The sequence below is a fragment of the Chlamydotis macqueenii genome, chromosome 30 (assembly GCF_036417535.1).
Source record: "Chlamydotis macqueenii isolate bChlMac1 chromosome 30, bChlMac1.mat, whole genome shotgun sequence".
Lineage (NCBI taxonomy): Eukaryota > Metazoa > Chordata > Aves > Otidiformes > Otididae > Chlamydotis > Chlamydotis macqueenii.
Genome location: NC_141585.1, coordinates 651,875 through 672,432, shown reverse-complemented (window position 1 = coordinate 672,432; position 20,558 = coordinate 651,875). Strand labels below are relative to the sequence as shown.

At 65.1% G+C, this 20,558-nt stretch overlaps 1 protein-coding gene across 1 annotated transcript; it reads left to right on the top strand.

Moving 5' to 3' along the window:
• Nucleotides 1-284: 284 nt before the first annotated feature.
• VAV1 (vav guanine nucleotide exchange factor 1) lies at nucleotides 285-16,194 on the top strand. Its single transcript, XM_086769095.1, has 27 exons — nucleotides 285-502; nucleotides 1,525-1,641; nucleotides 1,726-1,784; nucleotides 2,338-2,403; nucleotides 3,310-3,418; nucleotides 3,512-3,601; nucleotides 4,536-4,604; nucleotides 5,286-5,392; nucleotides 6,367-6,463; nucleotides 6,548-6,643; nucleotides 7,601-7,669; nucleotides 8,650-8,736; nucleotides 9,119-9,204; nucleotides 9,952-10,084; nucleotides 10,589-10,698; nucleotides 10,818-10,919; nucleotides 11,565-11,662; nucleotides 11,824-11,846; nucleotides 11,972-12,014; nucleotides 12,128-12,264; nucleotides 12,979-13,044; nucleotides 13,198-13,229; nucleotides 13,687-13,803; nucleotides 13,885-13,972; nucleotides 14,088-14,202; nucleotides 15,439-15,587; nucleotides 15,982-16,194. The coding sequence occupies exons 1-27, from the start codon at nucleotides 299-301 to the stop codon at nucleotides 16,033-16,035; spliced, it is 2,523 nt and encodes an 840-aa protein (XP_086625221.1). The 5' UTR covers nucleotides 285-298; the 3' UTR covers nucleotides 16,036-16,194.
• Nucleotides 16,195-20,558: the final 4,364 nt, after the last annotated feature.

Sequence of the window (20,558 nt, the reverse complement as noted above, 5' to 3'; positions counted from 1 at the left end):
TGCTCTGCAGGACCTCATCTGCTGCTGCTTCTCCCAGAACTGGTCCCACCAGGACCTCATCTCCATTGACTGCTCCTCAAAAGCCATCCCACCAGGACCTCATCTCCACCAGCTCCTCCCCAGAACTGGCCCCACCAGGACCTCATCTCCACCAGCTCCTCCCCAGAACTGGTCCCACCAGGACCCCATCTCTACTAGCTCCTCCCCAGAACTGGTCCCACCAGGACCTCCATCGCCTCCTCCCCAGACACCATCCCACCGGGACCCCGTCGCCGTTGTCCCTGCGTCGGCAGGCGCCATGGAGGCGTGGCGGCAGTGCGCCCGCTGGCTGGTGGCGGCGCGGGTGTTGCCGGCCGGGCACCGGGCGAGCAGCCCCGAGGGGCAGGTGTGGGACCTGGCGCAGGCGCTGAGGGACGGGGTGCTGCTCTGCCACCTCCTCAACGCCCTCCTGCCCCGCGCCGTGCCCCCCCGGGACATCTGTCCCCGTCCCCAGATGTCACAGGTGCGACCGGGGGTGGGGAGGGGTGGAAGTGTCCCAGGGTGGGGAAATCGGGGGGACAACTGCCCCAGAAAGGGCTACTGGTGCCACTGGGGATGATGGTGACACCGACAATGACGGTGACTGGTGTGAGTGAGGGTGACGGGGACGATGGTGGCGGTGGTGACAGCAGTGGTGATGATGATGGTGGTGCTGATGATGGTGGTGGTGCTGGTGCCAGTGAGGATGATGATGATGATGGTGACAACGGGAGTGATGGTGACACTGACAGTGGCGGTGACAACAGCAAGGCTGGTGTGAACGAGGGCGACGGCAACGGGGTGATGGTGATGATGACGGGGACGACGGTGGCGGTGGTGACAGCGGAGGTGATGATGATGGTGGTGACGATGACGGTGGCGGTGCTGGTGCCAGTGGGGACGATGGTGACAATGACAGATGGTGACAATAAGGATGGTGGTACCAACTGACAATGGAGACGATGGTGATGGGGGTGACAGTGATGGTGACGGTGACGGCAATGATGTTGGTGATGATGGAGGTGACAATGATGGTGCCAATGGGGGTGATGTTGATGGTGACAGTGACCACAGGGGTGACGGTGACCATGACCACAACCATGACGGTGATGACGATGGTGCTGGTGCCAATGGTGGCGGTGACAGCGACGTTGACGGTGTTGGTGAGAGTGACGATCATAGTGATGACGGTGGCACTGGTGCCAATGAGGGTGACGGTGACAGTGACAATGGTGGTGATGGTGACAGTGGTGGTGATGGTGACAATCATGGTGCTGGTGCCAGTAGAGGTGACGATGACCATGCTGGTGACGCTGACCATGCTGACGATGGGGGTGCCAGCGACCACGAGGGTGTTGGTGACGGAGACGGTGGACGTGCCAGTGACGCTGGTGGTCACAATCGGGGGAAGGTGCCGGGGCAGACGGTGCCGATGGGGACGAGAGCGGTGGTGACAATGGGGGGGGGGCGGCGATGGCACCGGTGACGGTGACGCTGCCACCGCAGTTCCTGTGCCTGAGGAACATCCGCACCTTCCTGACCGCCTGCGCCGACAAGTTCGGGCTCCCCAAGCACCGGCTCTTCGGCGCCTTCGACCTCTTCGACGTCCAGGATTTCGGCAAGGTGGGACCCCGGCGGCCGGGGCGGCCCCGAGGTGGGTGGGGGGTCCCACCCCGTCCCCTGCCAGTGTCCCCTCTGTGTCCCCAGGTGATCGACACCCTCTCGACGCTCTCCTGGACCCCCATCGCCCAGAGCAAAGGCTTCACGTGAGTGCAGGGGACCCGGCGTCCCCTCCCCGACCCTGAGGACCCCGCTGTCCCCTCCCCGACACCGAGGACCCCACTGTCCCCTCCCCGACACCGAGGGACCCCGCTGTCCCCTCCCCATCCCCGAGGGACCCCGCTGTCCCCTCCCCGTCCCCGAAGACCCCGCTGTCCCCTCCCCGTCCCCGAGGGACCCCGCTGTCCCCTCCCCGACACCGAGGACCCCGCTGTCCCCTCCCCGTCCCCGAGGGACCCCGCTGTCCCCTCCCCGACCCTGAGGACCCCGCTGTCCCCTCCCTGTCCCCGAAGACCCCGCTGTCCCCTCCCTGTCCCCGAGGGACCCCGCTGTCCCCTCCCCGACACCGAGGACCCCGCTGTCCCCTCCCCGTCCCCGAAGACCCCGCTATCCCCTCCCCATCCCCAAGGGACCCCGCTGTCCCCTCCCCGACCCCGAGGACCCCACTGTCCCCTCCCCGACCCCGAGGGACCCCGCTGTCCCCTCCCCGAGCGACCCCGGTGTCCGGGCTGTGTCCCCCCCCACCCCTCCCCTCCCCAGGCCCTTCCCCACCGAGGACTGCGTCGGGGACGATGACATCTACAGCGGCCTCTCCGACCTCATCGAGTGAGCGGGGCGCTAGGGGGATACTGGGGGTACTGGGAGGTACTGGGAGGGGGTTAGGGGGTGCCAGGGGGTATTGGGGGGGGGCATGGGGGGATATTGGGGGATATTAGGGGGGTATTAAGTGTTATTAGAGAGTATTAAGAGTCATTAGGGGGATATTAGGGGGTTTTTGGGGATATTGGGGGGTATTAAGAGTCATTGGGGGTATTAAGAGTTATTAGGGGGATATTAGGGGGATATTAGGGGGTATTAGTGAATATTAGGGATATTAAGAGTCATAGGGGGTATTGGGGGATATTAGGGGGGTATTAGGAGTTATTAGGGGATATTGGGGGTATTAAGAGTCATTGGGGGATATTAGAGGGATATTAGGGGGTATTGGGGGATATTAGGGGGTATTAAGAGTCATTAGGGGGATATTAGGAGATATTAGGGGGTATTGGGGGATATTGGGGGGTATTGGGGGATATTAGGGGGGTATTAGGCGGGTATTAGGAGTCATTAGGGGATGCTGGGGCGTATTAGGGGGTATTGGGGGGTATTAGGGGGTATTAGGAGTTATTAGGGGGATATTGGGGGTATTAAGAGTCATTAGGGGGTTACTGGGGGATATTAGGGGGGTATTAAGAGTCATTAGAGGGGTACTGGGAGGTACTGGTGGGGTTAGGGGGTGCCGGGGGCATTACGGGGGCACTGGGGGGGTACTGGGGGATATCGGGGCACCAGGGAGCATTAGAGGGGCACTAGGGGGGTACTGAGGGGTACTGGGAGCATTAGGGGGGGACTGGGGGGGGATTAAAGGAGTAGCAGGGGAACTGGGGGGCGTTAGAGGAGCACCGGGGGGTAACTGGGAGGGCTGGGGGGACACGGGGGGCGGGGCGGGGGTCCCGAGCTGTGGCCACGCAGCGACACGGCGGAGGAAGACGACGACCTCTACGACTGCGTGGAAGGCGAGCGGGACGATGGCGACGACATCTACGAGGATCTGATGAGGGTGGAGCCCCCCCCGGCGACGGTGGGTGTCCGTCCCCCCCGCCCCGGGTGTCCCCTCGCGGGTGACTGGGTGTCCCCACCCCACCCGGACGCGGGGGTCCCGCTGTCTCCGCAGAAGGTGGAGGTGGACCGGCGGCTCTGCTGCCTCCAGGAGTTGAGACAGACGGAGGAGAGGTACACCGAGACCCTCGAGTCCATCTGCCAGGTGGGCCGGGGAGCGGGGGGACACGGGGACACGGGGGACCTCTGGGGACACGGGGGATTTTGGGGAAGTAAGGGGACACTGGGGACACTGGAGATGTGGTGGGACACTGGGGACGTGGGGAGATATTGGGGACATTGGGGACATGGTGGGACACGGGGATGTGGGGAGATATTGGGGACACAGTGGGGCATGGGGACGTGGGGGGACATTGGGGACACTGGGGACATGTTGGGGCATGGGGACGTGGGGGGACACTGGGGACATGGTGGGACATGGGGATGTGGGGGGACATTGGGGAAATAAGGGGACGTGGGGGACATTGGGGACATGGTGGGACATTTGGGATGTGGGGGGACATTGGGGAAATAAGGGGACGTGGGGGACATTTGGGACATGGTGAGACATTGGGGATGTGGTGGGACATGGGGATGTGGGGGGACACTGGGGACACGAGGGGACATGAGGGATGTGGGGGGATATTGGGGAAATAAAGGGACATTGGGGACACTGGAGACGTGGTGGGACATTGGGGATGTGGGGGGACATCAGGGACATGGTGGGACATGGGGATGTGGGGAGATATTGGGGACATTGGGGACACTGGGGACATGGTGGGACATGGGGATGTGGGGGGACATTGGAGACCTTGGGGACGTGGTGGGACACGGGGGACACGAGGGGATGTGAGGGATGTGGGGGGACACTGGGGACGCGGTGGGATGTGGGGACATCGAGGATGTGGGGGGACACTGGGGATGTGGGGGGACACTGGGGACACTGGGGACACGGTGGGACACTGGGGACACGAGGGGACACTGGGGACATGGGTGGCACTGGGGGACATGGGGACATTGGGGACATGGGGCACAGGGCAGGTTCCCCCAGTGTCCTCAGTACCCCCTCCCAGTACTCCCAGTAACCCCAGTACCCACAGCACTTCCTGCGGCCACTGCGTCACTTCCTGCAGCCCCAAGACCTCGAGAGCATCTTCATCAACATCGAGGTGCTCCCAGTCCCCACCAGTGCTCCCAGTAACCCCTCCCACTGCTCCCAGTAACGCCCAGTACCAATCCCACTCCTCCCAGTAACCCTCCAGGGCTCCCAGTGCTCCCTATAACCTCTCCCAGTACTCCCAGTAACCCCTCCTGCTGTTGCCAGTAACCCCTAGGGCTCCCAGTACCCCCCCCAATGCTCCCAGTAATGCCCAGTACCTCATTTCATTCCTCCCAGTAACCTCCTCCCTCAAAGCTCCCAGTGCTCGTAGTAACTCCTCCCAGTAACCCCCAGCAACCCCTCATACTGCTCCCAGAAATGCCCAGTAATGTCCAAGTCCCTCCAGTTACCTCTCCCAGTGCTCCCAGTAAGCCCCCAGTACTCCAAGTGCTGCCGGTAACCCCTCCCAGTGCTCCCAGAAATGCCCAGTAACCTCTCCCAGTAACTGCAGTATCTCCCAGTAACCCCTCCCACTGCTCCCAGAAATTGCCGGTAACCCCTCCCAGTTCTCCCAGTAGCCCTCCCAGTGCTGCCAGTAACCCCTCCCACTACTCCCAGAAATGCCCAGTAACGTCTAAGTCCCCTCAGTTGCCCCTCCCAGTGCTCACAGTAACCCCCAGTAAGCACAGTTAGGGGGTCCTGGGCGGGGGGTCCCCCCTCTTTCGGTGGGTGACCCCCCCCCGCCCCCCAGGAGCTGCTGCAGCTGCACCGCCTGTTCGTGGGGGAGCTGCGGGGGGCACTGGGGGGGCCCGGGGGGGGGCGCGGGCTGCCCTCCCTCTTCCTCGCCTACAAGGAGAGGTGAGGGGCACTGGGGGGCCGGGGGGGCACTGGGGGGGGGTCCTGGAGGGCAATGAGGGTCCTGGGGGTGGGCACTGGGGGTCCTGTGGGGGGCACTGGGGGGTCCGGGGGATTCAATGGGGAGCACTGGGGCTCCTGGGGGGGGCACTGGGGAGCACTGGGGGGTCCGGGGGGGGGCACTGGGGGGTGCGGGGGGGGGCAATGGGGAGCACTGGGGGTCCTGGGGGGCAATGGGAGGTGCTGGGAGGGTCCTGGGGGGCACTGGGAGGTGCTGGGAGGGTCCTGGGGGGCAATGGGAGGTGCTGGGAGGGTCCTGGGGGGCACTAGGGGGTCTTGGGGGGGGGAAACAGGGGTCCTGGGAGGGGGCACTGGGGGTCCTGGAGGGGGGGGGGCAATGGAGGTCCTGAGGGGGAGCACTGGGGATCCTGGGGGTCCTAGGGGGGGCAATAAGGGTCCGGGGGGGGGCACTGGGGGTCCTGGGGCCAATGGGAGATGCTGGGAGGGTCCTGGGGGGCACTGGGAGGTCCTGGGGGGGGGGGCTCAGGGGAGTCCTGGGGGGGAACTGGTGTACGGGGTGGGGGGGGCATTTTAGGGTCCATTTTGGAAAATCCGGGAGCCATTTTTGGCCCGGTCTGGGGTTATTTTGGGGTCCAACTTCTGGTCGGATTTTGGGGCCAATTCCGTCCACTTCAGGCCCAGTTTGGGGCCAGTTCTCCCAGTTCCAGGTCCAGTTTCAGATCCGTTTGGGGTCTGGTGTCAGCTCCACCCTTCTCCGGTTTGGGCCCAACCTGGGGTCCGACTTGGGGCCAACTCCGCCAATTTTGGCTCCAATTCCAGGCCCCTTGGGGGGGGTCCACTCCCGGGCCGGCGCCGGCTCTGGTTTTAACTGGTTTGGGCTGGGTTCTGGGCGCATTTTGGGGGGTGCGGGGTGGACTGGGGTGGACTGGGGTGGACTGGGGTAATGGCCCCCGCAGGTTCCTGCTCTACGGCCGCTACTGCAGCCAGGTGGAAGCGGCCGCGCGGCGCCTGGACCACCTGGCCGCCAACACCGACCTGCGCATGAAGCTGCAGGTGGGCTCGGACCCCCCACCCCCACGTCCCTGAGGGCCCCCCGTGACCCCTGTCACCTCCCGTGACCCCCCCGTGACCCCCCAGGAGTGCTCCCAACGAGCCAACAACGGGCGCTTCTCCCTGCGGGACCTCCTGATGGTGCCGATGCAGCGGGTGCTCAAGTACCACCTCCTCCTCCAGGTCTGCTCGCCCCCTTGGGGACAGGGGGGACACCTGGGGCACATCTGGGTTCCTTGGGACACGTTTGGGTCCCTTGGGGACAGGGGGGACACCTGGGGCACACCTGGGTTCCTTGGGACACGTTTGGGTCCCTTGGGGACAGGGGGGACACCTGGGGCACACCTGGGTCCTTGGGGGACACCTGGGCTCCTTGGGGACACCTGGGGCACACCTTGGTCCCTTGGGGGACACCTGGGCTCCTTGGGGACACCTGGGCACACCTGGGTTCCTTGGGGCACGTGTGGGACCCTTGGGGCACATCTGGGTCCCTTGGGGACAGGGGGGACACCTGGGGCACATCTGGGTCCCCTGGGACACGTTTGGGTCCCTTGGGGACAGGGGGGACACCTGGGGCACACCTGGGTCCCTTGGGGGACACCTGGGCTCCTTGGGGACACCTGGCACACCTGAGTTCCTAGCGGCACGTTTGGGACCCTTGGGGGACATCTGGGTCCCTTGGGGACAAGAGGGACACCTGGGGCACATCTGGGTCCCTTGGGACAAGTTTGGGTCCCTTGGGGACAGGGGGGACACCTGGGGCACATCTGGGTCCCCTGGGACACCTTTGGGTCCCTTGGGGACAGAGGGGACACCTGGGGCACACCTGGGTTCCTTGGGGCACGTGTGGGACCCTTGGGGGACATCTGGGTCCCTTGGGGACAGGGGGGACACCTGGGGCACATCTGGGTCCCCTGGGACACATTTGGGTCCCTGGGGGACAGGGGGAACACCTGGGCCACATCTGGGTCCCTCGGGGCACCTGTGGGACCCTTGGGGCACATCTGGGTTCCTTGGGGACAGGGGGGACACCTGGGCCACATCTGGGTCCCTTGGGGGCCCCAAACGCCTGGGTCCCACTGGGCTGGGGCGGTGGGGGGGGGCAAGGGGGCAGCCTTGACCCCGCCCCCCGCCCCCCAGGAGCTGGTGAAGCTGACCCCAGAACCGGGCGAGAGGGAGAGGCTGCGGGTGGCCCTGGACGCCATGAAGGTGGGTCCTGGAGTGGGGGAGGGGATGGGGGGCCCTGGAGAGGTTGGGGGGTGGGGCTGGGGAGGAACCTCAGGGGGTCTTGGAGTGGTTTGGGGCATGGCAGGGGGGACCTCGGGACGTTTGGAAGGGTCCTGGAGGCATCTTGGAGAGGTCCTGGGGGTCTTGGAGGGATTCTGGGGGTCTTGGAGGGAACCTGGGGGGTCTTGGGAGGGGTTCGGGGGGTCTTGGAGGGGTACTGGGAGGTCTTGGCATGGTGCTGAGGAGGTCTTGGCATTCTTGGAGGTGTCTTGAGGGGTCTCAGGGGGCATCCTGAGGGGGCTTTGGGGGGTCCTGAAGAAGTCTTGAGGCCCTTCAAGGGGTCTTGGAGGGATCCTGGGGGTCTTGGAGGGGTTCTGGGAGGTCTGGGGGGAACCTGGAGCTTCTTAGAGGGGTACTGGAGGGTCTTGGAGGGGTCCTATTGGTCTTGGAGGGGTTCTGGGAGCTCTTGAGGGGGTCCTGAGGGGGTCCTGACATTCTTGGAGTGATCTTGAGGGGTCTTGGGGGCATCTGGGGGGACCTGGGGAGTCCTGAGGAGGTCCTGGGGCTCTTGGAGGGGTCTTGGAGGGGTCCTGGGGGTTTTGGAGGAGTTCGGGGAGGTCTTGGGGTGGTCCTGAGGGGGTCTTGGCATTCTTGGAGGGGTTTTGGGAGGATCCTGGGGGGTCTTAGGGGGTCCTGAGTGCATCTTGGGGGGGTTTGGAGGGGTCCTGAGGGGCCTTGGGGGGATCCTGGGGGGTCAGGGGGGCTCCTGGGGGTCGTGGAGGGCTCCTGGGGGGTTTGGGGGGTCTCGGGGTACGCTGGGTGGTCTGGGGGAAATGTGGGGGTGTTTGGGGGGTTCCTGAGGGGGTCTTGGGGTTCAGGGGGTATCTGAGGGTCAGGGGAGGGTGGAAGGTATTTGGGGGGGTCCCCGGGGGTCGGGGGGTCCCTGACTGGCGCCCCCCCAGGACCTGGCACAGTGCGTGAACGAGGTCAAACGGGACAACGAGACCCTCAAGCAGCTCACCAGCATCCAGCTCTGCCTCCACAACATGGTGGGGACCCCCACCCCCCAACTCCCCCGGGACCCCTCAACTCCCCCGGGACCCCCCAACCCGCGCCCCCCAGACCCTCCCCAATCCTCCCGAGCGCCTCCACAATGCGGTGGGGATCTCCCCAGCCCCCCAAAACCCTCCAGCAGCCCTGGGACCCCCACCACGTCCCCCATGTCCCCCCCAAGTCCCCATGTCCCCCCCAGATCCCCATGTCCCCCCCAAATCCCCACATCCCCCCCAAATCCCCATGTCCCCCACGTCTCCCCAACCTCCCATGTGCTCCCAGTCACCCCAGTACCTCCATGTCCCATGTCCCTGCCCCTCTCATGACCCCCCGTGTCCCCCCACGTGTCCCCCGTGTCCCCGCTGACGTCTGGCACAGCCGCAGTCCCTGGCGCAGTTTGGGCGCCCCAAAATCGACGGGGAGCTGAAGGTCTCCAGCACCGAGCGGCGCTCCAAGGTGGACAGGTGGGACGGGGTGAGGGGCACCATGGGGACACCATGGGGACACCCACGGGGACATGGGAACACCACAGGAACCTTGGGGACACCAGTGGCAACACTGCCGGGACACCCCACGGGGACAGGGGAACATCACAAGAATGTGGGGACACCAAGGGGACACCACCGGAACATTGATGGGGATACGGGGACACTGTGGGGACACCATGGGGATGTGGGGACACCATGGGGACATCACGGCAACATCATGGGGAGACACCACAAGGATGTGGGGACATGGAGACACCACAGGGACACCCATGGGGACATCACAAGAACGTGGGGACGCCAAGGGGACACCACCGGAACACTCATGGGGATACGGGGACACTGTAGGGACACCATGGGGATGTGGGGACACCATGGGGACATCACGGCAACATCATGGGGAGACACCACAGGGACGTGGGGACACGTAGGGGGACGAGGAGACACCACAGGGACACCCACGGGGACTTAGGAACACCACAGGCACCTGGGGACACCCACGGGGACTTAGGCATGCCACAGGGGCACCATGGGACACCTCGGGGACGTTCATGGGGACATGGGGAAACACGGACCTCCGTGGGGACACCGACAGGGATATAAGGATGGGAACACCCTGGGGACACCCTTGTCACAGAGCAGGGGCCACTCCAGGGCAGTGGTGGGGCCCCTCCAAGGCCCACGGCGGCCTCAGGAACCTGATGCCACCCTCGTCCCTGTCCCCAGGTACGGCTTCCTCCTGGACAAAGCCCTGATCATCTGCAAGCGCCGTGGGGACTCCTACGAGGCCAAAGACGTCGTGGACCTGCAGAGCCACCAACTGTGGGATGGTGGCCTTGGCCCCCGTGACGGCAAGAAGGTACCCTGGGACGCAAGGTGTCCGGTTCCCAGTGGCCCCAGGCGTCTAGGCCTGGTGGTCCCTGGTGGTCCACGTCTGGTGGGCCTAAATGTCCAGTCCTTGGTGGTCCCGAGCATCCAGGTGTGGCGGGCCCAAGCATCCAGGTCCTTGGTGGCCCGAAGTGTCCTCTTCCCAATGACCCCAGGTGTCCAGTTCCCAACGAACCCAGGCGTCCAGGTCTGGTGGACCCCAGCATCCTGGTCCCTGGTGGTCCCAACTGTCCAGGTCTGGTGGACCTAAATGTCCAGGTCCTTGGTGGACCCATGTGTCCAGTTCCCAGTGGCCCCAGGTGTCCAGTTCCCAATGACCCCAAGCATCCAGGTCTGGTGGACCCAAGCGTCCAGGTCCCTGGTGGATCTGTTGAAGCCTGGTGGCCCCAGGAGTGCTGGCGCCAGCGGCTCCAGGCGTGTGGGCGGCAGTGGACCCCGGCGTCCGGGCACCGCTGAGCCCCACCTGTCCGCGCAGTGGACCCACACCTTCCTGCTCGTCAACACGGCCGGGCTGCAGGGCTACGAGCTCTTCTTCAAGACCCACGAGCTGAAGAAGAAGTGGTTGGAGCAGTTTGAGATGGCTCTGTAGGTGCCTCTGTGCCCTGGGGTGGGAGGACTTGCCCCACGGAGAGCTGAGTGGCCCCGGGGGGGGGGGGGGGGGCAATTTGCCCCCACTGGACCCAGATCCCTGCATCTCTTGCCAGCTCCAACATCTTCCCCGCGAACGCGCTGGCCGATGGGCATGAGTTCCAGATGTTCTCCTTCGAGGAAACCACATCCTGCAGGGCCTGCCAGATGTTGCTGAGGTAGAACCCCAAAATTATGTCCCCCACTACCCTGGGGGGGGAACAATGGGGGACAGGGTGACCTGTAAGATGAGGCTGGGGGACTCTGGGGGAAGGGGAAACCCCAGGGAGGTGATTGGAGGTGGGATGAGGTCTTCATGGGTCAAGACCTGGGTGAGTTGAGGCCAAGGGGGGTCAAGCCTTGGGTGGGTCAAGGTCTGAGCTGGTAAATGATTGGGTAGGTTGAGTCTTGGGTAGGCCAAGGCCAACATGGGTGAAGTCGATGTGGGTCAAGTCTCGGGTGGGTCAAGGAGCTGATGGGTAAAGCCCTGAGTGGCCCCAAGGCCAAGGTGGGTCAAGGATTGAGTGGAGGCCAAGGTGGGTCAATGGTTGGGTGGGGGACACCGAGGTGGGTCAAGACCAAGGTGGGTCAAGGCCTGGGTGGGTTAAAACCGAGGTGGGTGGACGCTGGTGGGGCCAAGACCAAACAGTCCAAGGACTTGGTGGGTCGAGGACTGGGCGCGCTCAGGGCCCAGGTGGGTGTAGGATTGGGCCAGTCCTGGGTGGGACGAGGTGGACGGGTGCAGGTGGGCCGAGGAGGCGTCCCCATGCACTGACTGTGTCCCTGTGTGTCCCCCCCACCCCCGTGTCCTGGTGTCCCCCCAGGGGGATGTTCTACCAGGGCTACCGCTGCAGCCGGTGCCGGGCCCCCGCGCACAAGGAGTGTCTGGGGCGGCTGGGGACCTGCGGCAAGGGCGGCGCCGGTGAGAGGCATCGTGGGATAGCGAGGGGATGGGAGCGGGGGGAGCGGAACAGAGTGGAGCATCATGGCATTGGGGTGGGCTGGGGGAGCGGGGCATTGTGGGATACAAGATGGCCGACACGGAGCAGCAGTAGCAAGTGTTGCCTCTTCCCCCCCCCGCAGATCCGGGCTCTGGCACGAGGAAGGTAACAGCAAAACGAGGCAAAACGGGCAGAAACGCCCCAAAACTGAGAGCGGGGAGGCCTTGGGGGGGGCGTCACGTCCCCCCCATCCCACCTTGGGGCCAACCGGGGGTCTCCTCGCTCCCCAGAACAAGTCGCGGCCCGGCCCCGAGAAGAAGTGGGGAGACCTGGGTGAGGACAACGTGGGGCCCCGGCCGGTTGGGTCCGCGCGGTTGTGGGCGGAGGGCGCGGCCGGGCCCCAGCCGGTTGGGTTCACTCCCCCCCATCGCGTGTCCTCCTCGCAGGGTTGCCCAAGATGGAGGCGAGCCAGCCCTACAGCGGCGTCCCACCGCCGCCGGGGGCCGTGGGTCCTGCCCTGCGCCTCAGCCCTGGGGACGTCGTGGAGGTCACCGTGGCCGAGGCCGAGCAGCTCTGGTGGCAGGTGAGGACGGGACCCTCGTGGTTGTTCTGGGGTGGAGCTCCACTATGGGGGCAGACCCCCAGGTCCATGCTGGGATGGACCTCCTCTATGGGGGCAGATCACCATGGCCACGCTGGGGTGGACCTCCACTGTGGGGGCAGATCACCATGGCCACACTGGGATGGACCTCCTCTATGGGGGCAGACCACCATGGCCACGCTGGGATGGACCTCCTCTATGGGGGCAGATCACCATGGCCACACTGGGATGGACCTCCTCTATGGGGGCAGATCACCATGGCCGTGCTGGGGTGGACCTCCTCTATGGGGGCAGACCACCATGGCCGTGCTGGGATGGACCTCCGCTATGGGGGCAGACCACCATGGCCGTGCTGGGATGGACCTCCTGAACCTCCACTATGGGAGTAGACCACCATGGCCACATTGGGGTGGACCTCTGCTATGGGGGTAGACCACCATGGCCGTGCTGGGGTGGACCCTCATGATGGGCTGGGACAGACCCCCACGTCCATGCTGGACCCCCACAAGATGGGCTAGAGCACGATGAGCTGGAGAGCTGTGGTTGGGTTGGACCTCGTGATGGGGCTGGACCCCCGTGGCCATGCCGAACCCTCACCATGGAGCTGGAGCTGGACCCCCGTGGTCCTTCCAGCCTCCTGGGGGGCAGGGAGGACCCTCCTAAGGTCCCCCTGGCCCCACGGTCCTTCATCCCCAGGGCAGGAACATGGCCAACGGTGACCTGGGCTGGTTCCCGTGCGCCGCCGTGAGACCCTTCATCAGCGTGAGTGCGGGGACCCCAAAATGTCTCCAGGAGCCCCGTCACCCACTCCCGTGTCCCCAAGTTGTTTGGGGTCTCCTGGGATTTGGGGGGCCGGGGGTCTCAGGGGAGTGACCTTCTGCCCCCCTTGATCCCCAACTCTGCTTCTCTCCCCAGGTGCCGCTGCCGGATCTCTCCGCCTACCCCTGGTCGGTGTTGGGGCCCCCCCCGGGGCACCCCAAATCCTCTTCCGAGCCCCTGGAGTCCCTGGGAGTCTCCCCACCCCTCCCCCAGGGTCACCCTGGAGCCCCTCCCCTGGGGTCCTTCCTGGGGTCACCCCAAATCCTCCCCTGAGCGCCTCCATCCTTCCTGCCCACCCCCCCAAATCCTCCCTCGGGGTCACCCCCTTGGCACCAGAGCCCCCCAGGTCTTCTTCTGGGCCCCTCGTCCTTCCCGTGATCACCCCACGGCTCCTAGGGCCCCCCCAAACCATTCCCCACGGGCCCCAAACCTTCCTGGTGCCCCCCACCCCCAAATCCTTCCTCCAGGTTGCCCCCCAGCCCCCCCTCCATCCCCAAATCCTCGCCAGTCGCCCCAGGGAAGGGGCAGGGGGTGCCAGTTTGGGGGGCGGGGGGGCGCTGAGGACCCCCGTCCCGTCCCCCCCAGGTACGCTGGCCCCATGGAGCGGGGGGAGGCCGAGCAGCTGCTGCTGCCCCGCTGCGACGGCGCCTTCCTGGTGCGCCAGCGGGTGAAGGACGCCGGCGAATTCGCCATCAGCATCAGGTGGGGACCAGGGGGACTTCGGGGGTGGGGCAGGGTGGGGCGCGGGTCCCGGGCCCCGCCCACCGCGACCCCCCCACCCAGGTACCGCGGGGAGGTGAAGCACATCAAGGTGATGACGGCGGACGGGCTCTACCGCGTCACCGAGAAGAAGGCGTTCAAGGGGCTGGTGGTGAGCGCTGGGGGCCCCATCTCTGCCCCATCCCCCCAACCCAGACCATCGGGTACCCCCCAAAATTGGGGCTGGGGGCTGGGGGGACCTCAGGGCTCGACGCCATCGTCCGCAGGAGCTGGTGGAGTTCTACCAGCGCAACTCGCTCAAGGATTGCTTCAAAGCCCTCGACACCGCGCTCGTGGTGCCCTTCAAGGAGCCCGAGAGCCGGGCTGGTCCCCAGCCACCCGGTAGGACCTGGGGGGTGGGGTGGTGGGGCGGTGGGGTGGTGGGGTGGAGACGGTGGGGTGGTGGCGATGGGGGTGGTGGCGGTGGGGGTGGTGACGGTGGGGTGGAGGCGGTGGGGTGCAGGCGGTGGGGTGGTGGGGTGGTGGGGTGGAGATGGTGGGGTGGTGGCGATGGGGGTGGTGGCGGTGGTGACGGTGGGGTGCAGGTGGTGGGGTGGTGGGGTGGTGGGGTGATGGTGGGATGGTGGCGGTGGGGTGGTGGCGGTGGGGTTGGTGACGGTGGGGTGGAGATGGTGGGATGGTGGTGATGGGGTGGTGGCGGTGGGGTGATGGTGGGATGGTGGCGGTGGGGTGGTGACGGTGGGATAGAGGTGGTGGAGTGGTGACGGTGGGGTGGAGGTGGTGGGATGGTGATGGTGGGATGGTGATGGAGGGGGTGGTGACGGTGGGGTGTTGGCGGTGGGGTGGAGGTGGTGGGGTGGAAGTGGTAGAGTGGTGACGGTGGGGTGGTGACAGTGGGATAGAGGTGGTGGGGTGGTGACGGTGGGGTGGAGGTGGTGGGGTGGTGACGGTGGGGTGGAGGTGGTGGGGTGGAGGTGGTAGAGTGGTGGCGGTGGGGTGGTGACAGTGGGATAGAGGTGGTGGGGTGGTGACGGTGGGGTGGAGGTGGTGGGGTGGAGGTGGTAGAGTGGTGGCGGTGGGGTGGTGACGGTGGGAGTGGTGACGGTGGGGTGCAGGCGGTGGGGTGCAGGCGGTGGGGTGCAGGTGGTGGGGTGCAGGCGGTGGGGTGCAGGCGGTGGGGTGCAGGTGGTGGGGTGGTGACGGTGGGGTGCAGGCGGTGGGGTCTCCCATCATGGTGGTGGTGGGATGGACGTGGTGGGATGGGGTGCTCCTGCGTGGTGAAGAGGACGGGGGGGGGGGGACAGCTGAGTCACAGGGAGGGGACACGCCCAAGGGACGGGCCAAGGGAGTGGCTGAGGCCAAGGGAGAACGAGGAGCCCCCGCTGGGGGGCTGGGACTGGGAGGAGGGGGACGCTTGAGTCACGGGGGTCAAGTCCTTGGTGATGACCGAGAGTTGGGTCGAGGGATCAGCGGTGGGACGAGTCGGAGGGACACGTGGCCAAGAGGGACGAGGTGGGACTGGGCCAAGGGGGGACGGTTGGGCTCTGGGGACACGTCAGAGGTGACGGGGGGCGACCCGGGGGAGCCAGCCGTGTCCCTGTCCCCCCCAACTCCCAGGAGCCGTGCGCAGCTTCGGTTCGGCCAAAGCCCGCTATGACTTCTGCGCCCGGGACCGGACGGAGCTGACGCTGCGGGAGGGTGACGTCATCCGCGTCCTCAGCAAGAAGGGCCACCCAGGCTGGTGGAAAGGAGAAATCTACGGGCGGGTATGGACCTTTCCCCACCTCCAAGCTCCTCACACCTTCTCCCACCGCGTCCTCCTTCTCCAACGTGTCCTCCTTCTCCCAACACGTCCTCCTTCTCCCACTGCATCCACCTTCTCCCAACGTGTCCACTTTCTCCGTGTCCTTCTCCCACCGCGTCCTCCTTCTCCCACCGCGTCCTCCTTCTCCCACCGCGTCCTCCTTCTCCAACGTGTCCTCCTTCTCCCACCGCGTCCTCCTTCTCCCACCGCGTCCACCTTCTCCAACGTGTCCTCCTTCTCCCAACGCGTCCTCCTTCTCCCAACACGTTCTCCTTCTCCCACTGCATCCACCTTCTCCCAACGTGTCCACTTTCTCCAACGTGTCCACTTTCTCCAACGTGTCCTCCTTCTCCCAGGTTGGATGGTTCCCCGCAAACTACGTGGAGGAAGATTACTCTGAGTATTGCTGACCATGGACCCCCACCCCATCCCAGCCACCACCTTGTGTCCCACCACCTACGACCCCCCCAGAGGCCACCACATCGCTCCCCCACGCCCCCCAGCCCACCTTCCCCGTTAATTTATGCCTCTTCCTGCCCAGGAGGGACAATAAACGAGGATGAGGATGAGGACGAGGACGAGCTGCAGGGCAGGGTTCTGCCAGAAGGGACCCAGAAGTTTGGGTGGGGGATGAAGCCACAGGGTTGGTTTTTCCGGGAAAGGGACCCAGGTGTCCAGGCGGACAACGAGGTCAAAGTTGTGCAATCGGCTTCTCCGGGAACGGACCCAAGCGTCCGGGCAGGGATGAGACCACGAGGTTGGTGTTTCTGGGAAGGGATCCAGGCGTCCAGGCAGGGATGAGACCATGGGGTCGGTGTCTCCAGGAAGGGACCCAGATGTCCAGGTGGAGATGAGACCATGGGGTCGGTGTCTCCAGGAAGGGACCCAGGTGTCCAGGTGGAGATGAGACCATGGGGTCGGTGTCTCCAGGAAGGGACCCAGGTGTCCAGGTGGGGATGAGACCATGGGGTCGGTGTCTCCAGGAAGGGACCCAGGTGTCCAGGTGGGGATGAGACCATGGGGTCGGTGTCTCCAGGAAGGGACCCAGGTGTCCAGGTGGGGATGAGACCATGGGGTCGGTGTCTCCAGGAAGGGACCCAGATGTCCAGGTGGAGATGAGACCATGGGGTCGGTGTCTCCAGGAAGGGACCCAGGTGTCCAGGCGGGGATGAGACCATTGGGTCGGTGTCTCCAGGAAGGGACCCAGATGTCCAGATGGAGATGAGACCATGGGGTCGGTGTCTCCAGGAAGGGACCCAGGTGTCCAGGTGCGGATGAGACCATGGGGTCGGTGTCTCCAGGAAGGGACCCAGGTGTCCAGGTGGAGATGAGACCATGGGGTCGGTGTCTCCAGGAAGGGACCCAGGTGTCCAGGTGGGGATGAGACCATGGGGTCGGTGTCTCCAGGAAGGGACCCAGGTGTCCAGGTGGGGATGAGACCATGGGGTCGGTGTCTCCAGGAAGGGACCCAGATGTCCAGGTGGAGATGAGACCATGGGGTCGGTGTCTCCAGGAAGGGACCCAGGTGTCCAGGTGCAGATGAGACCATGGGGTCGGTGTCTCCAGGAAGGGACCCAGGTGTCCAGGTGGAGATGAGACCATGGGGTCGGTGTCTCCAGGAAGGGACCCAGGTGTCCAGGCGGAGATGAGACCATGGGGTCGGTGTCTCCAGGAAGGGACCCAGGTGTCCAGGTGGGGATGAGACCATGGGGTCGGTGTCTCCAGGAAGGGACCCAGGTGTCCAGGTGGGGATGAGACCATGGGGTCGATGTCTCCAGGAAGGGACCCAGGTGTCCAGGTGGGGATGAGACCATGGGGTCGATGTCTCCAGGAAGGGACCCAGGTGTCCAGGCGGGGATGAGACCATGGGGTCGGTGTCTCCAGGAAGGGACCCAGGTGTCCAGGCGGGGATGAGACCATGGGGTCGGTGTCTCCAGGAAGGGACCCAGGTGTCCAGGTGGAGATGAGACCATGGGGTCGGTGTCTCCAGGAAGGGACCCAGGTGTCCAGGCGGAGATGAGACCATGGGGTCGGTGTCTCCAGGAAGGGACCCAGATGTCCTGGTGGAGATGAGACCATGGGGTCGGTGTCTCCAGGAAGGGACCCAGATGTCCAGGTGGGGATGAGACCATGGGGTCGGTGTCTCCAGGAAGGGACCCAGATGTCCAGGTGGGGATGAGACCATGGGGTCGGTGTCTCCAGGAAGGGACCCAGATGTCCAGGTGGGGATGAGACCATGGGGTCGGTGTCTCCAGGAGGGGACCCAGGTGTCCGGGCGGGGATGAGACCATGGGGTCGGTGTCTCCAGGAAGGGACCCAGGTGTCCGGGCGGGGATGAGACCATGGGGTCGGTGTCTCCAGGAAGGGACCCAGGTGTCCAGGTGGGGATGAGACCATGGGGTCGGTGTCTCCAGGAAGGGACCCAGGTGTCCAGGTGGAGATGAGACCATGGGGTCGGTGTCTCCAGGAAGGGACCCAGATGTCCAGGCGGGGATGAGACCATGGGGTCGGTGTCTCCAGGAAGGGACCCAGATGTCCAGGTGGGGATGAGACCATGGGGTCGGTGTCTCCAGGAAGGGACCCAGGTGTCCAGGTGGGGATGAGACCATGGGGTCGGTGTCTCCAGGAAGGGACCCAGATGTCCAGGTGGAGATGAGACCATGGGGTCGGTGTCTCCAGGAAGGAACCCAGATGTCCAGGTGGAGATGAGACCATGGGGTCGGTGTCTCCAGGAAGGGACCCAGGTGTCCAGGTGGAGATGAGACCATGGGGTCGGTGTCTCCAGGAAGGGACCCAGGTGTCCAGGTGGAGATGAGACCATGGGGTCGGTGTCTCCAGGAAGGGACCCAGATGTCCAGGCGGGGATGAGACCATGGGGTCGGTGTCTCCAGGAAGGGACCCAGATGTCCAGGTGGGGATGAGACCATGGGGTCGGTGTCTCCAGGAAGGGACCCAGGTGTCCGGGCGGGGATGAGACCATGGGGTCGGTGTCTCCAGGAAGGGACCCAGGTGTCCAGGTGGAGATGAGACCATGGGGTCGGTGTCTCCAGGAAGGGACCCAGATGTCCAGGCGGGGATGAGACCATGGGGTCGGTGTCTCCAGGAAGGGACCCAGATGTCCAGGTGGGGATGAGACCATGGGGTCGGTGTCTCCAGGAAGGGACCCAGGTGTCCAGGTGGGGATGAGACCATGGGGTCGGTGTCTCCAGGAAGGGACCCAGATGTCCGGGCGGGGATGAGACCATGGGGTCAACATCTGCAAGGAGGCCCCAGCCGCCCGGCCGGGGGAGCGTTCTCCCTGCTGTTAGGTGCCACGAGCGGCCTCAGGCCTCAGCCCGCGGCAGGGCGGGGGCAGGGGGTGGCCGTGGGGCGCGGGTGGGGGGAAGCGGTTTTCGGGGCCGTCCGGTTCCACTTCCCCTCTGCCACCCGCGCCGCGGGGCCACCGCGTCCCCCGTCTGCTGCCATGGGGCGTCCCCGGCTCGCTGCCTGCCTCTGGGGTGAGTCACGACCCCGCTCCGCCCCAGGGGGGTCTGGGGCGAAATTCGGGGAAACGGGAAAAGGGAAACTGAGGCAGGGACAGCAGTAGGTGGGGGCAGTGCGGAGCGGCCCAAAACGGCCTGAAATCACCCCAAAATGGGGCTTCTGGGGCCGGGGAGGGGCGCGTCACGCCCCAAAACGGGGGGTTGAGCCCCAAAATGATGGGTTTGAGTCTGGGGGGGTGGAGGCTGAGCCCCCCCAATGGGGTCTGGACCCCCAAAAGGAAGGGTTTGAGCCCCAAAAGGCGGGGTTAACCCCAAAAAGGGGGGTCGGGGCCCAAAAAGGGAGGGTTTAACCCCAAAAAGGGGAGTTTAACCCCCAAAAAGGGGGTCGGGGCCCAAAAAGGGGGGGTTTAACCCCAAAAAAGTGGGGTTTAACCCCAAAAGGGGAGTCAGGGCCCCAAAAGGGGGGGTTTAACCCCAAAAAGGGGGGTTTAACCCCAAAAAAGGGGTTGGGGCCCAAAAAGGGGGGTTTAACCCCAAAATGTGGGTCAGGGCCCCAAAAGGGGAGTTTAACCCCCAAAATGGGGGGTTTAACCCCCAAAAGGGGAGTTTAACCCCAAAAAGTGGGTCGGGGCCCAAAAAGGGGGGGTTAACCCCCAAAAAGGGAGGGTTAGGCCACAAAAAGGGGGGTTAAACCCCAAAAAAGGGGGTTGGGGCCCCAAAAGGGGGGGTTTAACCCAAAAAAAGGGGGGGTTAACCCCAAAAAGGGGGGGGTTAACCCCAAAATGGGGGGTTGAGGCCCAAATGGGGCTTGTGACATCTCATGGCGGGGGGGGTGAGCCCCCCCAAAAAAGGGTTTGAGTTTTGGGGGGGTGAACCCCGAAAAGGGGCCTCTGAGCTCTCACAGGGGTAGGATGAACCCCAAAAGGGGGGGGGGGGTGACCCAAAACGGGGGGGGTTGACCCCAAAAGGGGGGGCTGACCCCAACGGGGGGGGGGGTTGACCCCAACGTGGGGGGGTTGACCCCCCAAAATAAGAGTTTGACCCCCAAAAGTGGGGTTTGAGCCCTACGATGCTGGGCGGGGGGGTCACTCATGGAAGGGGGGGTCCTGGGGTGCTGACGTCCCCCTGTGCCCCCCCCCGCCAGCGCTGTGTCACCTCCTGAGCCACCTCCCCCGCAGCGGGGGCAACCGCACGAGTGAGTGGGGGGGTGGGGGGGGGTCTGTGAGGGATTGGGGGCTCCGGGGGGGGTCTGTCAGGGACTGGGGGGCTCTGGGGAGGTAGGGGGGTCTGTGAGGGATTGGGGGGGCTCTGGGGGGGTCTGTGAGGGATTTGGGGGTCTGGGAGGGGGGTCTGTGAGGGATTGGGGGGGCTCTGGGGGGGGTCTGTGAGGGATTTGGGGGTCTGGGAGGGGGGTCTGGGAGGGATTGGGGGGCTCTGGGGGGGGTCTGTGA